The sequence below is a fragment of the Danio aesculapii genome, chromosome 25, assembly GCF_903798145.1.
Source record: "Danio aesculapii chromosome 25, fDanAes4.1, whole genome shotgun sequence".
Lineage (NCBI taxonomy): Eukaryota > Metazoa > Chordata > Actinopteri > Cypriniformes > Danionidae > Danio > Danio aesculapii.
The window spans coordinates 3,141,331-3,162,271 of NC_079459.1; the positions used below are offsets into that span (position 1 = coordinate 3,141,331).

The 20,941-nt window shown below is 36.7% G+C and overlaps 2 protein-coding genes across 2 annotated transcripts in view; one reads left to right on the top strand and one right to left on the bottom strand.

Moving 5' to 3' along the window:
* The window catches only part of otud7a (OTU deubiquitinase 7A), a 124,775-nt gene extending 124,535 nt beyond the window's left edge, over window positions 1–240 (bottom strand). The window contains exon 1 of the mRNA XM_056451862.1: window positions 128–240. The gene's annotated coding sequence lies outside the window, so the exon portion shown is untranslated. The remainder of the gene's footprint in view (window positions 1–127) is intronic.
* Window positions 241–4,021: 3,781 nt separating this feature from the next.
* LOC130219683 (proprotein convertase subtilisin/kexin type 5) overlaps window positions 4,022–20,941 on the top strand; it is a 39,734-nt gene continuing 22,814 nt past the window's right edge. The window contains exons 1-5 of the mRNA XM_056452137.1: window positions 4,022–4,342; window positions 10,205–10,408; window positions 14,056–14,124; window positions 16,981–17,023; window positions 19,396–19,541. Coding sequence (XP_056308112.1) covers window positions 4,123–4,342; window positions 10,205–10,408; window positions 14,056–14,124; window positions 16,981–17,023; window positions 19,396–19,541 — 682 coding nt within the window. The 5' untranslated portion in view covers window positions 4,022–4,122. The remainder of the gene's footprint in view (window positions 4,343–10,204; window positions 10,409–14,055; window positions 14,125–16,980; window positions 17,024–19,395; window positions 19,542–20,941) is intronic.

Below are 20,941 nucleotides of genomic sequence, written 5' to 3' on the forward strand. Positions count from 1 at the left end.
AAACACTGTATACCCGCAAGATGCGTCTTCTGGCGGTCCGGGCACGTACAGGAGACAGGTGCACCTGCCCTGATTCATACAAGCACTCGTACCAGCAGCTTTATAACGCATTAAAGACGCGTCTTACCGTTCCCTCAGTCAGTCCTTATATTCCTCATCGTCCATATATTTATCAGTCCGCTCGAGAAAGGCTTTGAAATCATCTGCCCAGCCCGCTGTTCTCTCACATCCTCATGTCATTCACTGATGCAGCAGTGGCGAGGAAGACACGCCCACCTCATCTCTCGAATGACGTAAAGGAGAGGCAGACCCCGCCCACATTCCCCCGCTCGCTCTTAGTGAATGACGTGATTAATGAGATGCAGACTCCGCCCACCACTGGAAAACAGCTGAACTGAGGGGACTTCTTCATTTTATTTTAATGCACGACTATTAATGAGACAGTTTCGTATAAACGCATGAGATTATTGCTACTGTTGTTGTTATTATTCACTGTATTTATACTGCTCTTTTATTTTGAGGTTGATTATATTCCATCAACAAAATACTACCGAATTTCATAATTTGTTCTGAAATTAATATTAAATATTAAAATTAAAATTAATAAATAAATAAATAAATAAATAATAGCCTAAATTTAAAAAAATGCAGATAGAGTCAAATAACCTACTACAATTATTACTATAATGCCATTTTTTAAAATAATTAACTTCTATCTTTATAAACACAATTATTATTAATAAATAACTTAAATAGCTAAAGAAAATGTGCTTCTTGAGCAATAAATTATTCAAACAAACAAACTAATAAATAAACAAACAGTTATTCTGAAATAATCAATATGATCAGTATTATAAATCAATACATTTGATTGAAATATTTGGCATATTCTACACTGTTTTATTTGGTTGTAGAGGCCTACTCTGGTACACTCAAATTACTTTTGCTGCTTGTTCAAGCTACTAATTTAAACTGAGTTTAAACGACACAATTCTTACGTTTTGGGGATTTTTTGATGGGGGGTGTGGCAACTTAATTGTTTTATGTCCAATCATGCATGATTCCACACAGGGGAGGATTTAGTGATTTGGGGGCCCTAAGCAGTTCCAGCCATGGGGTTTTAAAGTTTGTACTTTAATTTATTGTTAATTGGTTTATTTTGCGGGGTTTTTTTTCTTATATCTCTCAATCTCCTTTTCTATATTTTGTCTTAAAGCAAAATATTAATAACGGCATGTAAAGCATCCTGTCATTTTTAAATGATTTGTTTTCTTAAAATGAATTCACAATTAAAATTATATATGAACAATTTTTTTATAGTTTTAATTACGTTTTAATACTTTTAATTAAATATATAAATTATATTTAATATATAAAATTTATATATAAATATATAAAATATATAAATATATATTTTTTTTACATTTTTAAAACTAAATCTGTACCTAATTTGACTGCTGGACTGCTCCATGATTGAGGGTGGGGGACACATTTGCGCAGAAGTAATAAAAATTAAACCTTTATTTTTTTTTAGACCCTCGACATACAAAATATGACAGAAAATGATGTTATATATAATTTTTAGTTATAATTTATAGTTCTAGGTATTTATTTGAGGGCCCTCAGATTTCCTGGAGCCCTAAGCAGCTGCTTATCTTGCTTATTGGTTAAATCCGCCCCTGGTTCCACAGTTCATTTATACTGTCCCAACACAAATCAGTTAAGTTAACTTAACATATTTAGGTGGATTGAACATGAAACTATTAAGTTGTCCCAAAAGACCTCAAGAATTGTGTTATTTCAGCTCATTTTAGCAAAATATTTGTGTGTGTGTGTGGTGTGTGTGTGTGTGTGTGTGTGTGTATTCTGAAATCAAATAAAATACAGAATTTAAATAATGAAAAAGAAGAAGTCACACAAACGTTACTTCCGAATGTAATTTTTTTTTTCATTTATGTCTATTTCATTGGATAATACATTTCTTAATCTTGTTTTTTTCAGCAACTAAATAAACACTATTTAAAAGCGTACTATTACCGTTGTTGGTTTTTTTGTATTATATATATATATATTTTTTATTACCTAGGCCATAGGTTCCAAACTGGATTCCTGGAGGGCAAGTGTGAGTTGGAAGTGGTTGAAGATAAACTGTGCAGAGCTGTGGCCCTCCAGGAACTGGTCCTATTCTAACAGCCATTTTCTCAGATGTCAATCAACAGAAAAGGGGTGGTACTTGACACTTATTCTGTTTACTCCAATTTTATCAGGTTTTACTTCAAGTATTTGTTTGTTTATGGAGTTTTAAATATAGCAAAATGCCTGTAAAAATACATAGTTCTACATGATCATTTTTAGATATTTTTTCTTCAAAAATATGGTCATTAATCAGATATCCAAAGCATCGAGCTTACCTGAAGCATTCTGGTATTTTGAGGCAAAACACCTGCTTTACCTTTAATGTTTCTGCAGATTGCGTTTGCATATTATTGAAAAAAAGAGAGATTTCTAAAGTAAATTAATTTAGCTTCATTGCCAAAGTTGAGAAACAAAGCACAGGATTGTTTACAGGTGCAAGCAGGCTTTAGACTATTGCAGATTGCTTTGCCTCGTCAATATAGTGTCTCTGTCGCCCTCTGCTGCTCATTTATCATTAATTACAGCGCTAAACACACGACTGTGGAGCAGGACCTCTAAACAGAACGGCTCGAGAGCCACATGTGGCTCTTCGACCAAAATTACGTGGCTCTCCAGCTCCAGCTGTCTCCCTTTATTAATATTATACAGTTTAAAAAATTATAACCATCACTAGAAATCAGTTTTCTATTAAAATACTATTAAAATGTTTACATTTCGACCAATGCACGTGTGCGGTGCTGTGGATAGAATTGAATCGCGACACCAATAAAGGGCAAATGCGTGTGCGTGGTTTAGTTACCATAAAAATATAAGTGGTTTTGCCCTTTATTTACTCAAAATAAAATAAAATATAAATATAAAAATATAAAATAAAATAAAATATAATATAAAATAAAATATTATTTTTTTTGCTCATCAAAACTAGCGAAAATTAATATAACAATAATATTTGTTCTTCAAAACTAGCCAAAATGATTATCCCAACTTAATTATGAATTATTTAAAGTGTAGTTTTTTTATTGTAGTAAAATGTTTATTTTGAATTATGTTGCTTTACAGAAAAAAAACTAGTTTATTTACCAGAAATATTATTAAATTGTCCTTTTTTCATTCATGGACTTGCTCAACATGTGTTGCTTCATATTTGTTTATTTTTAGTTGTGCATGAGCATAAATAAAGGTTTTGTTTAAACCTGTATTATTTATAGTAGTAGTATACAGTTGAAGTCAGAATTATTCACCCCCCTGTTTATTTTTTCCCCCGATTTCTGTTTAACGGTGAGATTTTTTCAACACATTTCTAATCATAATAGTTTTAATAACTCATCTCTAATCACTGATTTATTTTATCTTTGCCATGATGACAGTAAATAATATTTAACTAGATATTCTTCAAGACACTTTTATACAGCTTAGTGACATTTAAAGGCTAAACTAGGTTAATTAGGTTAACTAGGCAGGTTAGGGTAATTAGGCAAGTTATTGTATAACGATGTAGACTATACATCTGTTAGTTTTGTAGACTATCAGAAAATATATAGCTTAAAGGGGTTAATAAAATGGATATTAAAAAATTAAAAACTGCTTTTATTCTAGCTGAAATAAAACAAATAAGACTTTCTCTAGAAGAAAAAATATTATCAGACATACTGTGAAAATTTCCTTCCTCTGTTAAACATTTGGGAAATATTTGAAAAAGAAAGAAATAAAATCAAAGGGGGCTAATAATTCTGACTTCAACTATACATGTGTGTGTGGGAACAGAGATTTATTCCTCATCATCAGTACATCAGTGTTTTCCTCAGTCCAGTCCGGACCTCAGGAATGGGTGGACCCGCACTGTTGACCAATCCCATGCAAAGCAACCCAGTCGGGCAAGTTTTGTGCTTCTGCCGCTCGTTGTCATTGGCAGCGCAGGACTGACCCACTTCAGTGTGTGTGTGAGTGTGTGAATGTGTGTGTGAGAGAAAGTGTGTATGTGTGTGTATGGCGAGTAGATGCGCAGGACAACATAGCGAAACGATGAACGCCGGTTTGACGCTGTTTGTTTTCTCGCTTTGCGGTTTCGGGTTTATTGAGTCCGGTTCCTCTCTGTTCTCCTGCCCCAGCGGACAGTTCCCATTGAAAAATCAGTGTGTTTCGTGTCACCCGACCTGCGGCGAATGTGAAGGACATGAGCTCTTCGAGTGCACAACCTGCGCTTTGGGTAAGAAATGACTCTTATATTCAATCCGAATCAAACAGGTGCATCTGTTGGTTGGGACATCTCGATGCGCATGCGCTGATGGACGATTCTTAAATAGCGATTTATTTACTTCGCAATACGAATTTGAGACGAATACGACAATTTATATAATCCGAATTATACATTTGGAGCAGTAAATATGTGGGGTTGTTTATATTTAGGCTACGCTTTCTTGCTAACACTTTGTAGGCTAACTTTTTTGTATACCAGCTCCTGCTTGAAATGTATTGTTTTAAAGAGTACGACAATTCAAGTAATCTGAATTATACATTTGGAGCAGTAAATATGTGGGGTTGGTTATAATTGGGCTACGCTTTCTTGCTAACACTTTGTAGGCTAACTCTTTTTTTGTATACCAGCTCCTGCTTGAAATGTATTGTTTTAAACAGTACGATAATTCATGTAATCTGAATTATACATTTGGAGCAGTAAATATGTGGGGTTGTTTATAATTAGGCTGGATTAAGTTTTGTTGCTAACACTTTGTAGGCTAACTTTTTTTTGTGGTCTATATTAGCTCGTTGTTTGAAATGTAGGGTTAGGAGTTTTAAAGTGATTTAAGTTGACAGTATTTTCAGAAGAAAAGTCAAATAATGGGTTATCATTGCTGTTGAGAGTCTTTTTGTTGTGAATTGTTGAGCTGATGTTGTTTTTACACAACATTTAGCCTATGATTAGCTTAACTATTTTTTAAATATCGAGGACCATGATGGAAATGAGTAATTTATGTGTGTAAGTGCGTGTGTATGTGATTTATCATCGAGTTTTTTTTAATGTGTATGAATCCGTATTTTTAGACTTGTCTGTAGCCTATGTTTTTCATTTTATCAAATAAAACAAACCTTAAATTGCTTTATTTATGTATATATGTATGTAAAAAACATGAATGCGTCTTTTGGACTGTTCTGTAGACCTACTTTGTTTTACATTTCATCAAATAAAACAAACCTTAAACTCCATTATTAAGTAAAATGACCACATCTTAAATGTTTTTTCTCTTGTTTTGTCTGTTGACTAGTGCGAATCTCTGCTCGTATTGTGCAGGTCCACAAAGGGGGTTTTCCGGGCGAGTATTGTATCCTCCGCACAGCTGCTGCCGCGGGCGAACAATGAAGCCGCTCTCGCTATTTATCAAAATGACAAAGAGCGCTTTTACCTCAAAGGAGAGTTTGTTTAGTGACCTCAAACATGAAAGTCTCCTGCGCACTTTTTAATTACTGCAAGAGTTGAAATTGTGGTGGTTTTAAACCAAAAAGTAGCCACAACCTGCTGTGATTTTGAAGAACGGAAGGAATCGATTATTCGCGAATTCACGCTTTAATTCGATTCGATTTTTGACTGTTTTGTGAATATAGCTTTAATAAAGTGCTATTAATGTGTCATCAAATTAACATTAGTACAAAATAAAGTTAGGGTTAGGTTAAATTAAGTTCTCTTAATAACTCTTCTATACTTCTTAACACTTAACACTTCTATACATCTTAAAGTGACATTTAAAGGCTTAACTAGGTTAATTAGGTTAACTAGGCAGGTTAGGATAATTAGGCAAGTTGCTGTATAAAAAGGAGGCTAATAATATTGACCTAAAATGTTAAAAAAAAAATAAAACTTCTTTTATTCTAGCCAAAATAAAACAAATAAGACTTTCTCTAGAAGAAAAAATATTATCAGACATACTGTGAAAATGTCCTTGCTCGGTTAAACATCATTTGGGAAAAAATTCAAAGGGGGGCTAATAATTCTGACTTCAACTGTATATATTCGTGATCAGGAGGTAACGTCCGATTCCGATCGAGTCTGAAACTGCGTGATCGGGCCCGATTTCCAAACACGTGATCAGATCCAGACATCCTGTAACGTAATGCGCCCTATATTTGTGGAAAACTACAGTATTTGGTCTTTTGTTTATATTGCTATAGATGTGTATCACCACAGATTTATTAAAGTAGACAAATTTTACTACAGTATGATTAAAAAGCACTATAGTATTTTTTTCATATAGGTAGTTAAAAGAGTCCAGGGAATAATATCCATACTACAAACTATCTATCTTTCTATTTGTACATGCTTAAAAAATACCTCAGCCCCAACTCAACAATCCTTTTCAGATTTAAATGAATACTCTGAAGCCTTTTAGTATTGAACTACACTAACCCAAACTTTCTGTTGTTTCCAAAAACGACAAACTGCATGCACTATGTACTTTTACTCTGCACTTATATGTATTTCTTATTGGAGAATTCAGAATACTCCAGCCATTAGCAAACCAATAAAAAAAAACCTTTGAATTGTGTTTAGTAGGCGTTCATGGCTGCCATCCCTTCTTTTCAAGCGCCTGAAGTGCTGTAACTCTTAATCTGAGACGGTTGAAGGGGGAGGTCTCGCATCCAGCAGTGTTCAAGCAACACAACCATGCCAGAAGAGCCCGTTCACTCTCTGTAGGCCTTGTTTATGTGTCTCTGCCTTGGAGAAAAACCCTGTCCGTCAGATCTGCGCTTCTGTTTCTATTTAAAGACGAGTTCATGATAGACACGAGCAGATGTCGATATCTGAGATTCATCTGTTAGTGTTTGTTTGCAGAAAGAATAAGCATTTAATGTGGCTTTGAATCTTTCGGTGCATTACTGTCACAAAGCATGCCAAGAATACGTCCAGTTCATATTTTTTGTCATAGACCTGCAAGAAAAGGACACATTAAAGGAAGAGTTCACCTAAAAATGAATATTTACTCACTATTTAAACTTGACTTCAAGTGGTTCCAAAAGCCTAATGTGTTTCTTTATTCTGTTGAACACAAAAGAAGATGTTTTGAAGAATGATGGAAACCGGTAACTATTGGGTGACTTCCATTGTAGGAAAAACAAATACTATACACTCGCCGGCCACTTTATTAGGTACACCTTACTAGTACCAGGGTGGACCCCATTTGCCTTCAGAACTGATTTAATCCTTCATGGCATAGATTCAACAATACTGGAAATATTCCTCAGAGATTTTGCTCCATATTGACATGATAGCGTCACGCAGTTGCTGCAGATTTGTCAGCTGCACATCCATGATGTGAATCTCCCGTTTCACCACATCCCAAAGGTGCTCTATTGGATTGAGATATGGTGACTGTGAAGGCCATTTAAGTTCAGTGAACTCATTGTCATGTTCAAGAAACCAGTCTGAGATGATTCGTGCTTTATGACATGGTGTGTTATCCTGCTGGAAGTAGCCATCAGAAGATGGTACACTGTGGTCATTAGGGATGGACATGGTCAGCAACAATACTCAGGTAGGCTGTGGCGTTGACCTGATGCTCAATTGGTACTAATAGACCCAAAGTGCGCCAAGAGAATATCCCCCACACCATTACACCACCACCAGCCTGAACCGTTGATCCAAGGCAGGATGGATCTATGCTTTCATGTTGTTGATGCCAAATTCTGACCCGACCATCCGAATGTGGCAGCAGAAATGGAGACTCATCAGACCAGGCAACGTTTCTCCAATCTTCTATTGTCCAGTTTTGGTGAGCCTGTGTGAATTGTAGCCTCAGTTTCCTGTTCTTAGCTGGCATGAGCGGCACCCGGTGTGATCTTCTACTGCTGTAGCCCATCCGCCTCAAGGTTGGACGTGTTGTGTGTTCAGATATGCTCTTCTGCAGACCTGGGTTGTAACGAGTGCTTATTTGAGTTACTGTTGCCTTTCTATCAGCTGGAACCAGTCTGCCCATTCTCTTCTGACCATTCTCTTCTGGCATCAACAAGGCATTTGTGCCCACAGAACTGGATATTTTCTCTTTTTTAGACCATTCTCTGTAAACCCTAGAGATGGTTGTGCGTGAAAATCCCAGTAGATCAGCAGTTTCTGAAATACTCAGACCAGCCCGTCTGGCACCAACAACCATGCCGCGTTCAAAGTCACTTAAATCCCCTTTCTTCCCCATTCTGATGCTCGGTTTGAACTGCAGCAGATCGTCTTGACCATGTCTACATGCCTAAATGCATTGAGTTTCTGCCATGTGATTGGCTGGTTAAAAATTAGCGTTAACAAGCAGTTGGACAGGTGTACCTAATAAAGCGAGTTCAATGATGAAGTCAATGGTTGCCAGAAAAGCGGTAAACTCAAAAATGGTTGAATCAAGTAAATTGTGAGTAAATAATTATTACTTATTATTACTTAAATAATTATTACTTATTATAATTATAATAACTATCCCTTTAAATACAATACTTCAAAATTCACATTACAATAATGTGGAAAAAAGCAATCAGTATTTTGCTCCTGTAAAGAAAATAAAAATACAAATGTAGAATTACAAATACTCACAAGTCAGATGTATTGCATTAATTAAAACAAAACGATCCAACACACTTCCTTTTTACTAAAATCATTGCTTCCAAAACAAAACACAATCTCAAAATTCATTCACGCATCAAAATAACTCCTGACCGCTGTGATAAAACAGTAACTTATTAAGTGAAAGCTAGTCATCCATTCAAACATCAGGGTGTAGAGAAGCACAGCATTTTAATACTCTTGGTTTTATGTTATAAACCTGCACGTCCTGATATTGCAGAGTTAGTCATGTTCCTCAACATCCTGGAACATCAATGCAGTCCAAACCTAAACCTTATTAACCCTAACTGTAAATTATTGCCAATATCAGAGGGAAATATAGGTTATTAGCAATGAAGCACATAACCTGAAGTGTAAGTCTAAACTTAAACACTTATATTTTGATGAAACCTCAGTTTCCAGTTCTTATCTGACAGCCCTGTTGAAAAAAGCCAGAACATGCTGTGTGTTTTGAAGCTTGACTGCTGGTTTAAGCTACTGTAGCTCATGCTTAAGACTAGCACATGACCATCTTAAGGTATAGTTCACCCAAAAATGACAATTCTGTCATGTTTTACTCACCCGTCACGAGTTTCTTTCTTCTGTTCAACACTAAAGGAGATATTCTGAAGAATGTTGGAAACCTGTAACCATTGACTTCCATAGCATTTTTTGTTCTTACCATGGAAGTCAATGATTACCAGTTTCCAACATTCTTCAGAATATCTCCTTTAGTGTTCAAACCCTCTGACAGCCTCATTGAAAAAACCCAGCACATGCTGTATGTTTTGAAGCATGGCTGCTAGTTTAAGCTAGTAACTAGCTGTTGCTTAAGACTAGCACATGACCAGCTTAAGGGCTTGTTCACCAAAAAAAACACTAGACTAAAATGATTTTGGATGATTCATGGAGGGTTTGAACACATAAGAAGATATTCTGAAGAATGTTGGAAACCTGTAACCATTGACTTTTATATTTATAGTATTTTCTGTTCTTAGTATGGAAGTCAATGGTTACCCGTTTCCAGCATTCTTCAGATTATGTGTTCAAACCCTCCATACCTCATCCAAAGTCATTTTTAGTCTCAGACTGAACCTCAGCAGATCATCTTGCCCACGTCTGCATATTCAAATGCACAGAGTTGCTGAAATGTGATTGGCTGATTAGATATCGGTGTTAATAGCCGTTTAAAATGCAGTAAACAAAGCTTTTATATTCAAGATCACTACAGATCTCTGTATTTAGATCATTATATTAAAGGGATAGTTCACAAAACATGACAATGACCTCATTTACTCTCCCTCATGATATTTTGAAGAATGCAGGTTTCTTGCACACATCGTTTTCAATAGTCAATGGTCGCAATTGACAAGCATTTTTCGAAATATCTTCTAACTCAAGAGTAAACGGTCACAGAAATTGCATTTTTTTTGTGTGAACTACCCCTTTAAGGTCACTTGGATGCTTGATGGTCAGTGTTATTTGTGGTTATTTCAGATGAAGATGGAAAGGAGCGCTTTCTATATCAGGGCCACTGCAGACTTCACTGCCCACGAGAGTTTTATGCGGACCGAGAGCAGTACACCTGTCTGCCGTGCATGTCGAACTGCGAGATCTGTGTTGATGCCGGATTGTGTGCTAAATGCAGAGAGGGATACCGGCTGCAAAGCGGCGTCTGTCTGACAGTCCTGTGTAGAGCTGGTGAGTGTCTTTCTGCTACTAATACAGGTTTGTTTACAGAACGATGGCTGTGTGATATTGTGTGCTTTACACAATAGTTCTAAAACACACACGACAATATTCTGCACCAATTATGACGCGACATGACAGAAACATTTAAATACCAGTCACTACACTCCTAACGAAACAGTAAAGGTTATTATCCAATTAATACACAGTTAAAATTATTAGAATCTTTAAAAATATTTCCCAAATGATGTTTAACAGAGAAAGGAATTTTTCACAGTATTTCATATAATATTTTTTCTTCTGGAGAAAGTCTTATTTATTTTCGGCAAGAATAAAAGCAGTTTTTAATTATTAAAAAAATATTTTAAGGTCAATATTATTAGTAATTAAGTAATATATTTTTTGATTGTCTACAGAAAAAACATCGTTAATTGCTTGCCTAATTAACCTAGTTAAGCCTTTAAATGTCAATTTAAGCTGAACTCTAGTGTCTTGAAAATATCTAGTCAAATATTATTCACTGTCATCATGGCAAAGATAAACGAAATCAGTTATTAGAAATGAGTTATTAAAACTATTATGATTAGAAATGTGTTGAAAAAAACCCCCTGCTCTTCGTTAAACAGAAATTGGGGAAAAACATACAGGGAGGCTTATAATTCTGATATCAACTGTATTTAACATTATTAAAAGTACAGAGGCTGAGTGACTGATGTTGTTGGTTTGCATTGAATCGCAGTTCTGACCTTCATTTTCAAGCCGTTTGTACTGTATGTCAGTAAGTGTCATGTAAAACGGTGTTCAAACTCATGATGGTAGCATTTTACACTGAACAAAGCACATAATCAGTACCTGAAGTAATCATTGTCTTAGTAGTTTATGCTGTTGTTTTGTCGCGGAAATAGAAACTGTTGCCAGAATAGACATAGGAAATAGTGTGTAAGATTATTGCTCCTGCTTTAGCCATGATACTGCAGCAAAGTTGACTATTACACCAGAATAAGAGTACAGTTCCTAGCCATAATATCTGCATGTTGGCGAACTGAAGAGCGGAGGGGAGCGGGGGGCGAGAAGCAAACCGAAGAGCGTGGTCCCTGGTCAGTACTACCAAGGCCGGCAATCAAAGGGGGTGGGGGGTGTAATTCCAGGAGATTTCCTGGAGACCGAACAAAACGGGAGATGGGTCTGAAATACGGGAGACTCCCGGGAAAAGCGGGAGAGTTGGCAGGTATGAGCTAAGCTAAAAGGGCAGACTCGGAGATCGGCTGAATGGATTTTAAAAAATGGTAGAACTGAACTGTTCAACTCTGGGGGAGTTGTAAAATGAGCCTGTTTGCAGAAAAAAGTGGAGTGTAAATTTAAACAGAAGACCCAATGTTGTATTTTCGCAGGTCAGTCTGTAAATGCACATCAATTCTGTTCTGAAAACACAACAGTTTCCGTTGGATTATTGCAGAAAATAAGTTTCCAACAAAAGTCAAATGATTATCACATATTTCTCCACCAAAATATTATTCACAAATGACCTCATTTATATAAACCTAAAGCTTGAGTAAATTCATTCATTCATTCATTTTCCTTCACCTTAGTCTCGTTATTAATCAAGGGTCGCCACATTGGAACCGCCAACTTACCCAGCACGTTTCACATAGAGGATGCCCTTTCAGCTGCAACCCAGAAATGGGAAACACCCATACACTCTCACATGCACACTCTTACACTACAGCGACTGGAGCACCCGGAGGAAACCCACGCCAACAAGGGGAGAACATGCAAACTCCACACAGAAATGCAAACTGGCCCAGCCAGCCGGGACTTAAACCAGCGACCTTCTTGCTGTGAGGTGACAATGCTAACCACTGAGCCACCGTGACGCCCTTAAATAGAGTTGCCACAAGTAAAAAGATAGACATAGGCTAAAAGGAAACTCCACCACAGTCACATGACCTCAACATAAAAACATTATGCATTATACTCATTCCGGCTGTATTTAACACCATTTTCCCTGAAAGTTTCCTCAAATGCATGTTCCTCTGTGAATGATTATTACAATGGAAACAAACTAGCTGCCTGATTATTAAGTTCCAAGATATATTGAAATAGAAAATAGACCTTTTTCATTTTCTGTCTGCCTCAGTAGACGGTGTAACTACAGAAGAGTTCAGCTTAAAATAGCAACATTATCAAAATTTTTTGTTTTTAGATTTTTGAGCGAGGTGCTAATGGTCTAATCCGATTTAATGATTTATGCTAAGCTAGGCAAAAGGTGCTCCTGCCAGACCTGGACATTGGCTAAATGGATTAAAAAATGGTCAAAATAAATATGGTTTAAAAGCTGTGAAATGAGCATTATACTCTTTCCGGCTGTATTTAACACCATTTTCCCTGAGGTTTCCCTTAAATATGTATTCCTCTGTGAAGGATTATAACAATGGAAACACTCTTTGCCTGATTTATTAGGTTCCTAGAATTTTTTTTTCTGTCTGCACGGTGTAACTACAGAAGAGTTCAACTTAAAATAGGAACATTACCAGAATTCCTTTTTTGAGAATTTTGAGCGAGATGCTGATGGTCTAATCCGATTCAATGATTTATGCTAAGCTAAGCTAAAAGTGCTCCTGCCAGACTCAGAGATCGGCTGAATGGATTAAAAAATGGTAAATGTCAACTGTTTACCTCTAGGGGAGTTGTAAAATGAGCATTATACTCTTTGAATTGATATTTAATTCATTTTCCCTGAAAGTTTCCTTAAATATATATTCCTCTGTAAATGATTTTAACAATGGAAACAAACTAGTTGCCTGATTATTACACAAGAATGAGAGTATAGATTATAGATTTATTGATGAAGAAAATAGTAGTGTAATCCACTATGTAACTATGAAAAAGTTCAGCTTAAAATAGAAACATTATCAAAACTCTTTTTTTTAGATTTTTGAGTGAGATGCTAATGGTCTAATCCGATTTAATGATTTATGCTAAGCTAGACAAAAGGTGCTCCTGCCACACCTGGAAATTGGCTAAATGGATTAAAAAATGGTCAAAATAAATATGGTTTAAAAGCTGTGATATGAGCATTATACTCTTTCCGGCTGTATTTAACACCATTTTCCCTGAGGTTTCCCTTAAATTGTATGTCTCTGTGAACGATTATAACAATGGAAACAAACTAGTTGCCTGATTTATTAAGTTCCTAGATATACTGACTTAGAAAATATATTTTTTTCTTTTCCTTCCGCCTCAGTGCACGGTGTAACTACAGAAGAGTTAAAATAGGAACATTATCAGAATTATTTTTTGAGATTTTTGAGCGAGATGCTAATGGTCTAATCCGATTCAATGATTTATGCTAAGCTAAGCTAAAGTGCTCCTGCCAGACTCAGAGATCGGCTGAATGGATTAAAAAATGGTCAAACTCAACTGTTTAACTCTAGGGGAGTTGTAAAATGAGCATTATACTCTTTGAATTGATATTTAAAACCATTTTCCCTGAAAGTTTAATTAAATACGTATTCCTCTGTGAAGTAATTTAACAATGGAAACTCCACTCATCCACCCATCCAGTCAAATTCAAGAAAAAAACTAATTATCAATCATAAACAATCATGCATTATTAATATACAAAATGACTAACGCTCATGCAATTTCCTGATCCACAGGTCAGGTTCAAGACCCGGACACACAAGAATGCATCGACTGCGGTAACGGCTGTAAAACATGTTCCACGGGTAAATAACAGACTTTTAATAACCATTTTAAGATAATAACAGTGCAATTAATTAATGTAATATGATGATTAATCACTCACTGATAATTTCAGCCAGTTGTTTTACTCTCATGCATTTGTTTTATGCTCAGAAATGAAAGCAGAACAACCAGGGTATAGTTTTTAAGATGCTTTGAGCTGAATATTCCAGAAATAAAGCATGTTCCACTTTCTTACAAAATCTGACATGCATTTTTATGCCATTTTTGCTTTCGATGGCCATTTGTAAGAGATGAAATCTTGTACGATCAGCCTTAGTCAGCAAGAAAACTGCCACAAAAACAGGATTCATCTCTTTCTCTGAGCCAGAATACTACTATTTTTTAAATTCTCAGCCGATTTGTATGTGTAAGACATTATTTAGTGTCTAATCCTCATTAGAGTAATGTTCAGTGACAGAAGAAAATGCAAACATGGGTTTTTCTGCTACATCTGTACCAGTTGAAAATGACCGATGCTTATTTTTTTTAATCAAACATATTTTTATTGAACGTTTTTAGTGCAAAAACACATGAGAAATCTACATTGAGTAATAAGATAACATCTATAATTCAAATAATTCGAATCTTGACCTTCACAGGAAAAATTATCATATAAATATATATAATAGAAGAATAGGACTACTCATTTATTACATCATACCTTGAAACAATTGTTCCAACTACTGACAAATACTTCAAATACTTTTGGTAAGTAGCAGAAAAGCCAAAACTCCAAAATGGTTTCAGGTTGATCCTCCAACAAGGGCTCAATGGATAGGAATTGTAAAGGAAATGCACTGTATGGAGAGACTGATGTTTAACCCAAGACTTGATTCAAAAGTGCAACAAGTATTGGCAAAAATGGACCGAGTATGTCATTGTAAATGTAATAATGTGCTTCAAATGTATTGTGACTTGATTTTGTGACCCTTATTACAACCGCTTTGTTCTGTTTTTTTTTCTTTTCTTTTTTTAATAAAATAAAAAAGTAAAATAATAATATTAATATTTAATATAATAAAATTAAGTTGTAATTAAATAACAAAAATTAAAAATAATATGATTATTATTCAAATTAAGGACATGAAATACACAGTTATTTTATAAAAAGACAGATTACGTTTGTTTTGTCTAGGCCAGGGATGGGCAAACTCGATCCTGGAGGGCCGGTGTCCCTGCATAGTTTTGCACCAACCCTAATCAAACACACCTGCTTGTAGCTTTCTAGTGATCTTGAAGACACTAATTAGGGTGTTCAGTTGTGTTTGATTAGTGTTGGAGCAAAACTCTGCAGGCCCTCCAGGATCGAGTTTGCCCATGCCTGGTCTAGGCTAACAGACACGATTTTAGTCTTAGAGACTTAGAGGTTCCAAATAAGCTGCTTATTTATAAATAAATTCTATATAAGTTATTTAGCATGATATGGAGATTATAAATGTACAACAATACCGCAGACTGTAATTTAAATGATACATTTTGAATACTTTTTTTTTTCTGTCAATGAAACCTTTGAAACTGACTATGGGCCAAAGTCAGACAACAGTTTGTATCGAATTATTTGACAAAAATTGATTTTATATACAGTGAAGATCTTCATTGGAGAACAATTAATAAACACCAGATTTTTTTTTCAGAAATAATGCAATCTTCAGTGTTAAAGGCACACTATGTTATTTTCGTCACTAGAGGGCATGTCTTCACAACAAACAAAGTCGTATTTTGATAAGTGTGGAATTAAGGGAGTTGTGGTCTTCATTACATCCTTATACTATGTAGTATAAAATTCTGCAGTTAACAGATAGTTAACAGATTCTGCAGCTACACATAGGGCTCTATTTTAATGATCTAAGCACAAAATCTAAAGCGTATCTGCTTAGTCTAAGGGCATGTCCGAATCCAATTTGCTATTTTAAAGACAGAAAAATATGCTCTGTGCCCCGGCGCATGGTCTAACAGGGTTGTGCTTATTCTCATAACGAGTTCTGGGTGTGTATTGAGCATATCGTGCATTAAACCAATCAGAGACTCATCTCTTATTCCATTTAAGAGTCAGTTGCATCGCGCCATGGCGCATTTGCTATTTACATCCAAACACTCGTCCCGTTCTTATCCCCCATATGGTCCAAAACCCGACAGGTGGACAAATCTAAGCTTGTTTTATTAAAACAAATATAAATATGCATATAAATAAATAATAATATAGAAAATGCTAATTTTTGTAACATTTTAATCCTTAAATTTTTTCATTGGTAAAGATATTTGCGTATTGCTGTACATCCTGTGTGTATTAAGCAATGTGTATGTGTTTAAGGCGCACAAATAACGCGCTCCATGCTGGACTTTCAGCTTTCAGCTGCTCTTATGCACAGTCTATTTTAGTTCCTCAAAATAGCAACGTGCTAACAATCTGCCTTAACACACCTCCATTCTAGACTGGCACACCCATGAGTCCACAAAGGGGCGCAAACGGATTTGCTATTTAAACAACAAGGTGCACAACAGGAAAATTAGGGTTGCGCTGGTCTCAAAATAGCAACACATCGAGGCAAACATGCCTTGCGCCGAGTGTATGATAGGACCCATTCGCTTTATTTAATTAGTTTATTGAGCTAAAACTCTAAGTAGATGCTTTGGTAATGGTTTAACAATAATGTGAATTGTACATTTTTAAAAAAGCCTGACTGAAAAAACTCTTACATGCTGTGCCTTTAATGTAAACTGACTTCAGTTTATAAACCCAGAACTATAAGTGAAAACCGCAGAATAGCAGTGATAATCTTTATCCTGGAAGTGGCTTCAGTAAAATAATAATTTAGTTTGTTTTGTGTCCTCAACAGACAATCCGGAGGTTTGCAGCAGCTGCAAGGACGGACACTTCCTGTAAGTTTCCATTGTATATTTCAGAGATATCCGTCAGTTTAGTCTAGTTTAGTCAATCAGCTCGCAGTAGAAATAAACAAGCCACGCCCACTGTTTTCTCATTTAATATTCAATTTTCAGTAGGAGCTGCGTTACAATATGAAAAATAAAAAACACTCACAGCTTGATGTGGACTAAGTATGTTGATGTGCTTCCAACAGAAAATGAATATTGAGTAGGAAGGCGGGGCTTTCGTTTCACGCATCATTCACTCAGCAAACTAACGGTAAGAGGGGCGTGGCTGAGAATATTGTGGCTGAAGCGTCAATCTGACAACATCACAGAAGGACCGCCCCTCCAACACAGAAGCGGACGCTCAGAATTTGATTAAGGATTGCCAATTAACAAACATTAATCATTCGCCTAAACAACAACAACGTGCGCTAGCAAAATAAACGTCGCACATTTTGATTTCACACAGCTAATCTGAAGCTCATTCCAGCGAGCCAGAACAGAGGTTTGATTGTGTGTTTTGGCCTCCAGCTAGTGTGTGCATCAGATTTCACTTTGGGTCGAGTCTCACGGCCGGTTACCTGAGCTCCGCACAGAGGCTCCTCTTATGAGTTTTTCGCTAATTTGAGCCCCGTTTCGGGACGAAGCTGAAGGACTCTGTGTCTCGTAGAGAGTCCTGACTAATGAATGTCCACTCAGAGAGGAAAAGAGCAGTGCTAATCCGCTGAACATTCCTCAAGCTTTCTTTGAGCCAGTGCTGTTGTCATGGCATCGGTTGTCTGTGGTCGCGCTCAAACATCTTGTTTAATTCTTGAGTACTAAAGTGAGGCACCGCTGGGTCTCAGACGGGACAGCCCGTCCGCCACACTCTTCACAACCAATGTTGGGTATAAAAATAAAAATGTATTGAATTAAATTCTAATTATTCGCCCTCCTGTGATATATATTTTTAAATATTTCCCAAATGATGTTTAACAGAGTAAGGAAATTTTCACAATATTTCCTATAATATTTATTCTTCTGGAGAAAGTCTGATTTGTTTTATTTTGGCTAGAATAAAAGCAGTTTTAAAACCAGATTAAGGTCAATATTATTAGCCCCCTTAAGCTAAATTTTCTTTCGATTGTCTACAGAACAAACCATCGTTATATAATAACTTGCCTAATTAACCTAGTTAAGCCTTTAAATGTCACTTTAAGCTGAATACTAGCATCTTAAAGAATATCTAGTCACATATTATTTACTGTCATCATGACAAAGAGAAAATAAATCAGTTATTAGAAATGAGTTATTAAAACTATTATGATTAGAAATGTGTTGGATAAATCTTCTCTCCGTTAAACAGAAATTGGGGGAAAATATGCAGAGGGGCTAATAATTCTGACTGTAATGTCTTGTTGAACCGTGTATCTTTTATTGGCATCCCTAGTATTCCTCTTTTCTGGTTATCTTTCCAAACATACAGTAGGAAAGTAGATAGTTCAACTGAAAATGAAAATGGTAGCGATGTCCAGATCCGATCATGCAGTTTCAGACTTGATCGAACATTACCTCCCGATCAGGACTCACAAATATAGGCATATATAGGCAGTGGTTTTGGGATGGTGTTCATTTCTCTGCTGTGGTTTGTGTTCTCGGGTTACTCCTCTAGCCTGGAGCTCTTCATTATATCCCTCATGCTTTGATTGTAAAGTAAATCCACAAAGGATAAAAGTGCTGTGAAGCTGCTCCAAATGCTTTGTTAGCAAAAAAACAATCTATCCATCCATCCATCCGTCCATCCATCCATCCGTCCGTCCGTCCGTCCGTCCATTCATCCATCCATCTATCCATCCATATATCCATCCATCCATCTATCTATCTATCTATCTATCTATCTATCTATCTATCTATCTATCTATCTATCTATCTATCTATCTATCTATCTATCTATCTATCTATCTATCTATCTATCTATCTATCTATCTATCTATCTATCTATCTATCCATCTATCTATCCATCTATCTATCCATATATCCATCCATCCATCCATCCATCCATCCATCCATCCACCCACTCACCCACCTACCCATCCATCCATCCATCCTTCCATCCACCAATTAATCTATCTATCTGTCCGTCCGTCCGTCCGTCCATCCATCCATCCATCCACATATCCATCCATCCATCCATCCATCCATCCATCCATCCATCCATCCATCCATCCATCCATCCATCTATCTATCATCTGTCTATCTATGAATGATTCCATCTATCTATCTCTATTAGCTGTGTGTTCGGTAACAGAATGTGTGTATTCTACAGAACGCTGAAATCCCTTCCAGACGCTGCAGCAGGGAATGTTTCTGTGGAGTGTGTGACGGGTGTATTGTGTGTGCAGATACAGACAGCAGTGTCGTCAGCACTGTCCACAGAGGACTTTCGAGGAGCGCGCTCGAGGCCTGTGCATCGCCTGTGTGGAGCCCTGTGTGGACTGCAGGAGCGAATCGCTCTGTCTCACCTGCCAGACCGGATACTTCCTCAACAGTGCGTGAGCTGCTTCCTCTGATTTTCAAGATGTAAAATAAGTCTCTGATGTCTCTAGTGTGTATGTGTGTGTGTGAAGTTTCAGCTCAAAATATCACACAAATAATGTTTTATTACTCTCTGAAACTGATCGTTTTAGGCTTTGACACAATTTGTGCCATTTTGGTGACTGTCGCTTTAAATTCAAATGAGATCGTGCTCTTTTTCAAAAGAAGGCGGAGCTACAAACGCCTGTACGTCAGATAGCGGCTCTATAGGTGGTTGGCTGCTTCTTACTCAGGGCTGTCTACGCTAATGAAAAAGAGATGGTCACCAGTGGGCGGGGCTTTCCTCCTCTGATGACACGTACAAAGGGAGAATGTCAATCAGAGTGTTTCTGCAGACTGTTTTCATCAAGTCTGATTATAACAAGTAGAATTACTTCATTTTTAGCATTAAAGGCTGGTTATATTCACACACTGCTGCCACACAACTGTGTTTAAACCCCTTATAAAAGTGATTTGTAAATGTAAATGTAAATGTAAATGATTTGTGCATAATAGCGCCCCTTTAAATGGGTCCTTGGTTGGTTTTTAGCTGGTCATGAGTTGTTCGCAATAGCGAGTTTGCATCACTCAAAAGAAAAAAGGGTCTGGATTGTCAAATAAAGCTCTGCATGTGTGTCAGGGAAAGGATATTTTGTGCACAGCAGCACTATCTCACTCATTTGAATAGGAAATAGATCGATGCAAATGAGGTTAATGCAAAATTTGAGCAGGTTAGCGCTGTGAATTGGTTGTGCTTGTCCATAACATCAAGTTAAAACCAAGCGGCAACATCCCGCTCTCCCTCGTGAAGCTAATACGGAAGTAACTGAAACTGCAATTCATCGAAAAGGCATAATTAAGGCATAATCGCCTCACAGAAAGAAGGTCGCTGGTTCGAGTCCCAGCAGGGTCAGTTGGCTTTTCTGTATGGAGTTTGCATGTTCTCCCCGTGTTGGTGTGGGTTTCCTCCGGGTGCTCCAGTTTCCCCCACAGTCCAAACACATGCGCTACAGGTGAATTGAATAAGCTAAATTGGCTGTAGTGTATGAATGTGAATGAGAGTGTATGGGTGTTTCCCAGAACTGGGTTGCAGCTGGAAGGGCATCCACTGCGTAAAACATATGCTGGAATAGTTGGCGGTTCATTCCGCCCTGATAAATAAGGGAATAAGTCGAACGAAAATTAATGAATGAACCTTTTTTTAACCCAAGAGTGATGTTTGTCCATATTTGACCAGCAACAAAACCACAACACCACTATATGTACCACCATGTAAAGCTGATGCTACAGTAATCGTCCGTGCTCGTTTGTTTCTATATGCTGTAAACAGTCCTTATCGTTGATGTTTGTGTGTGATAAACACTGATGATAGTG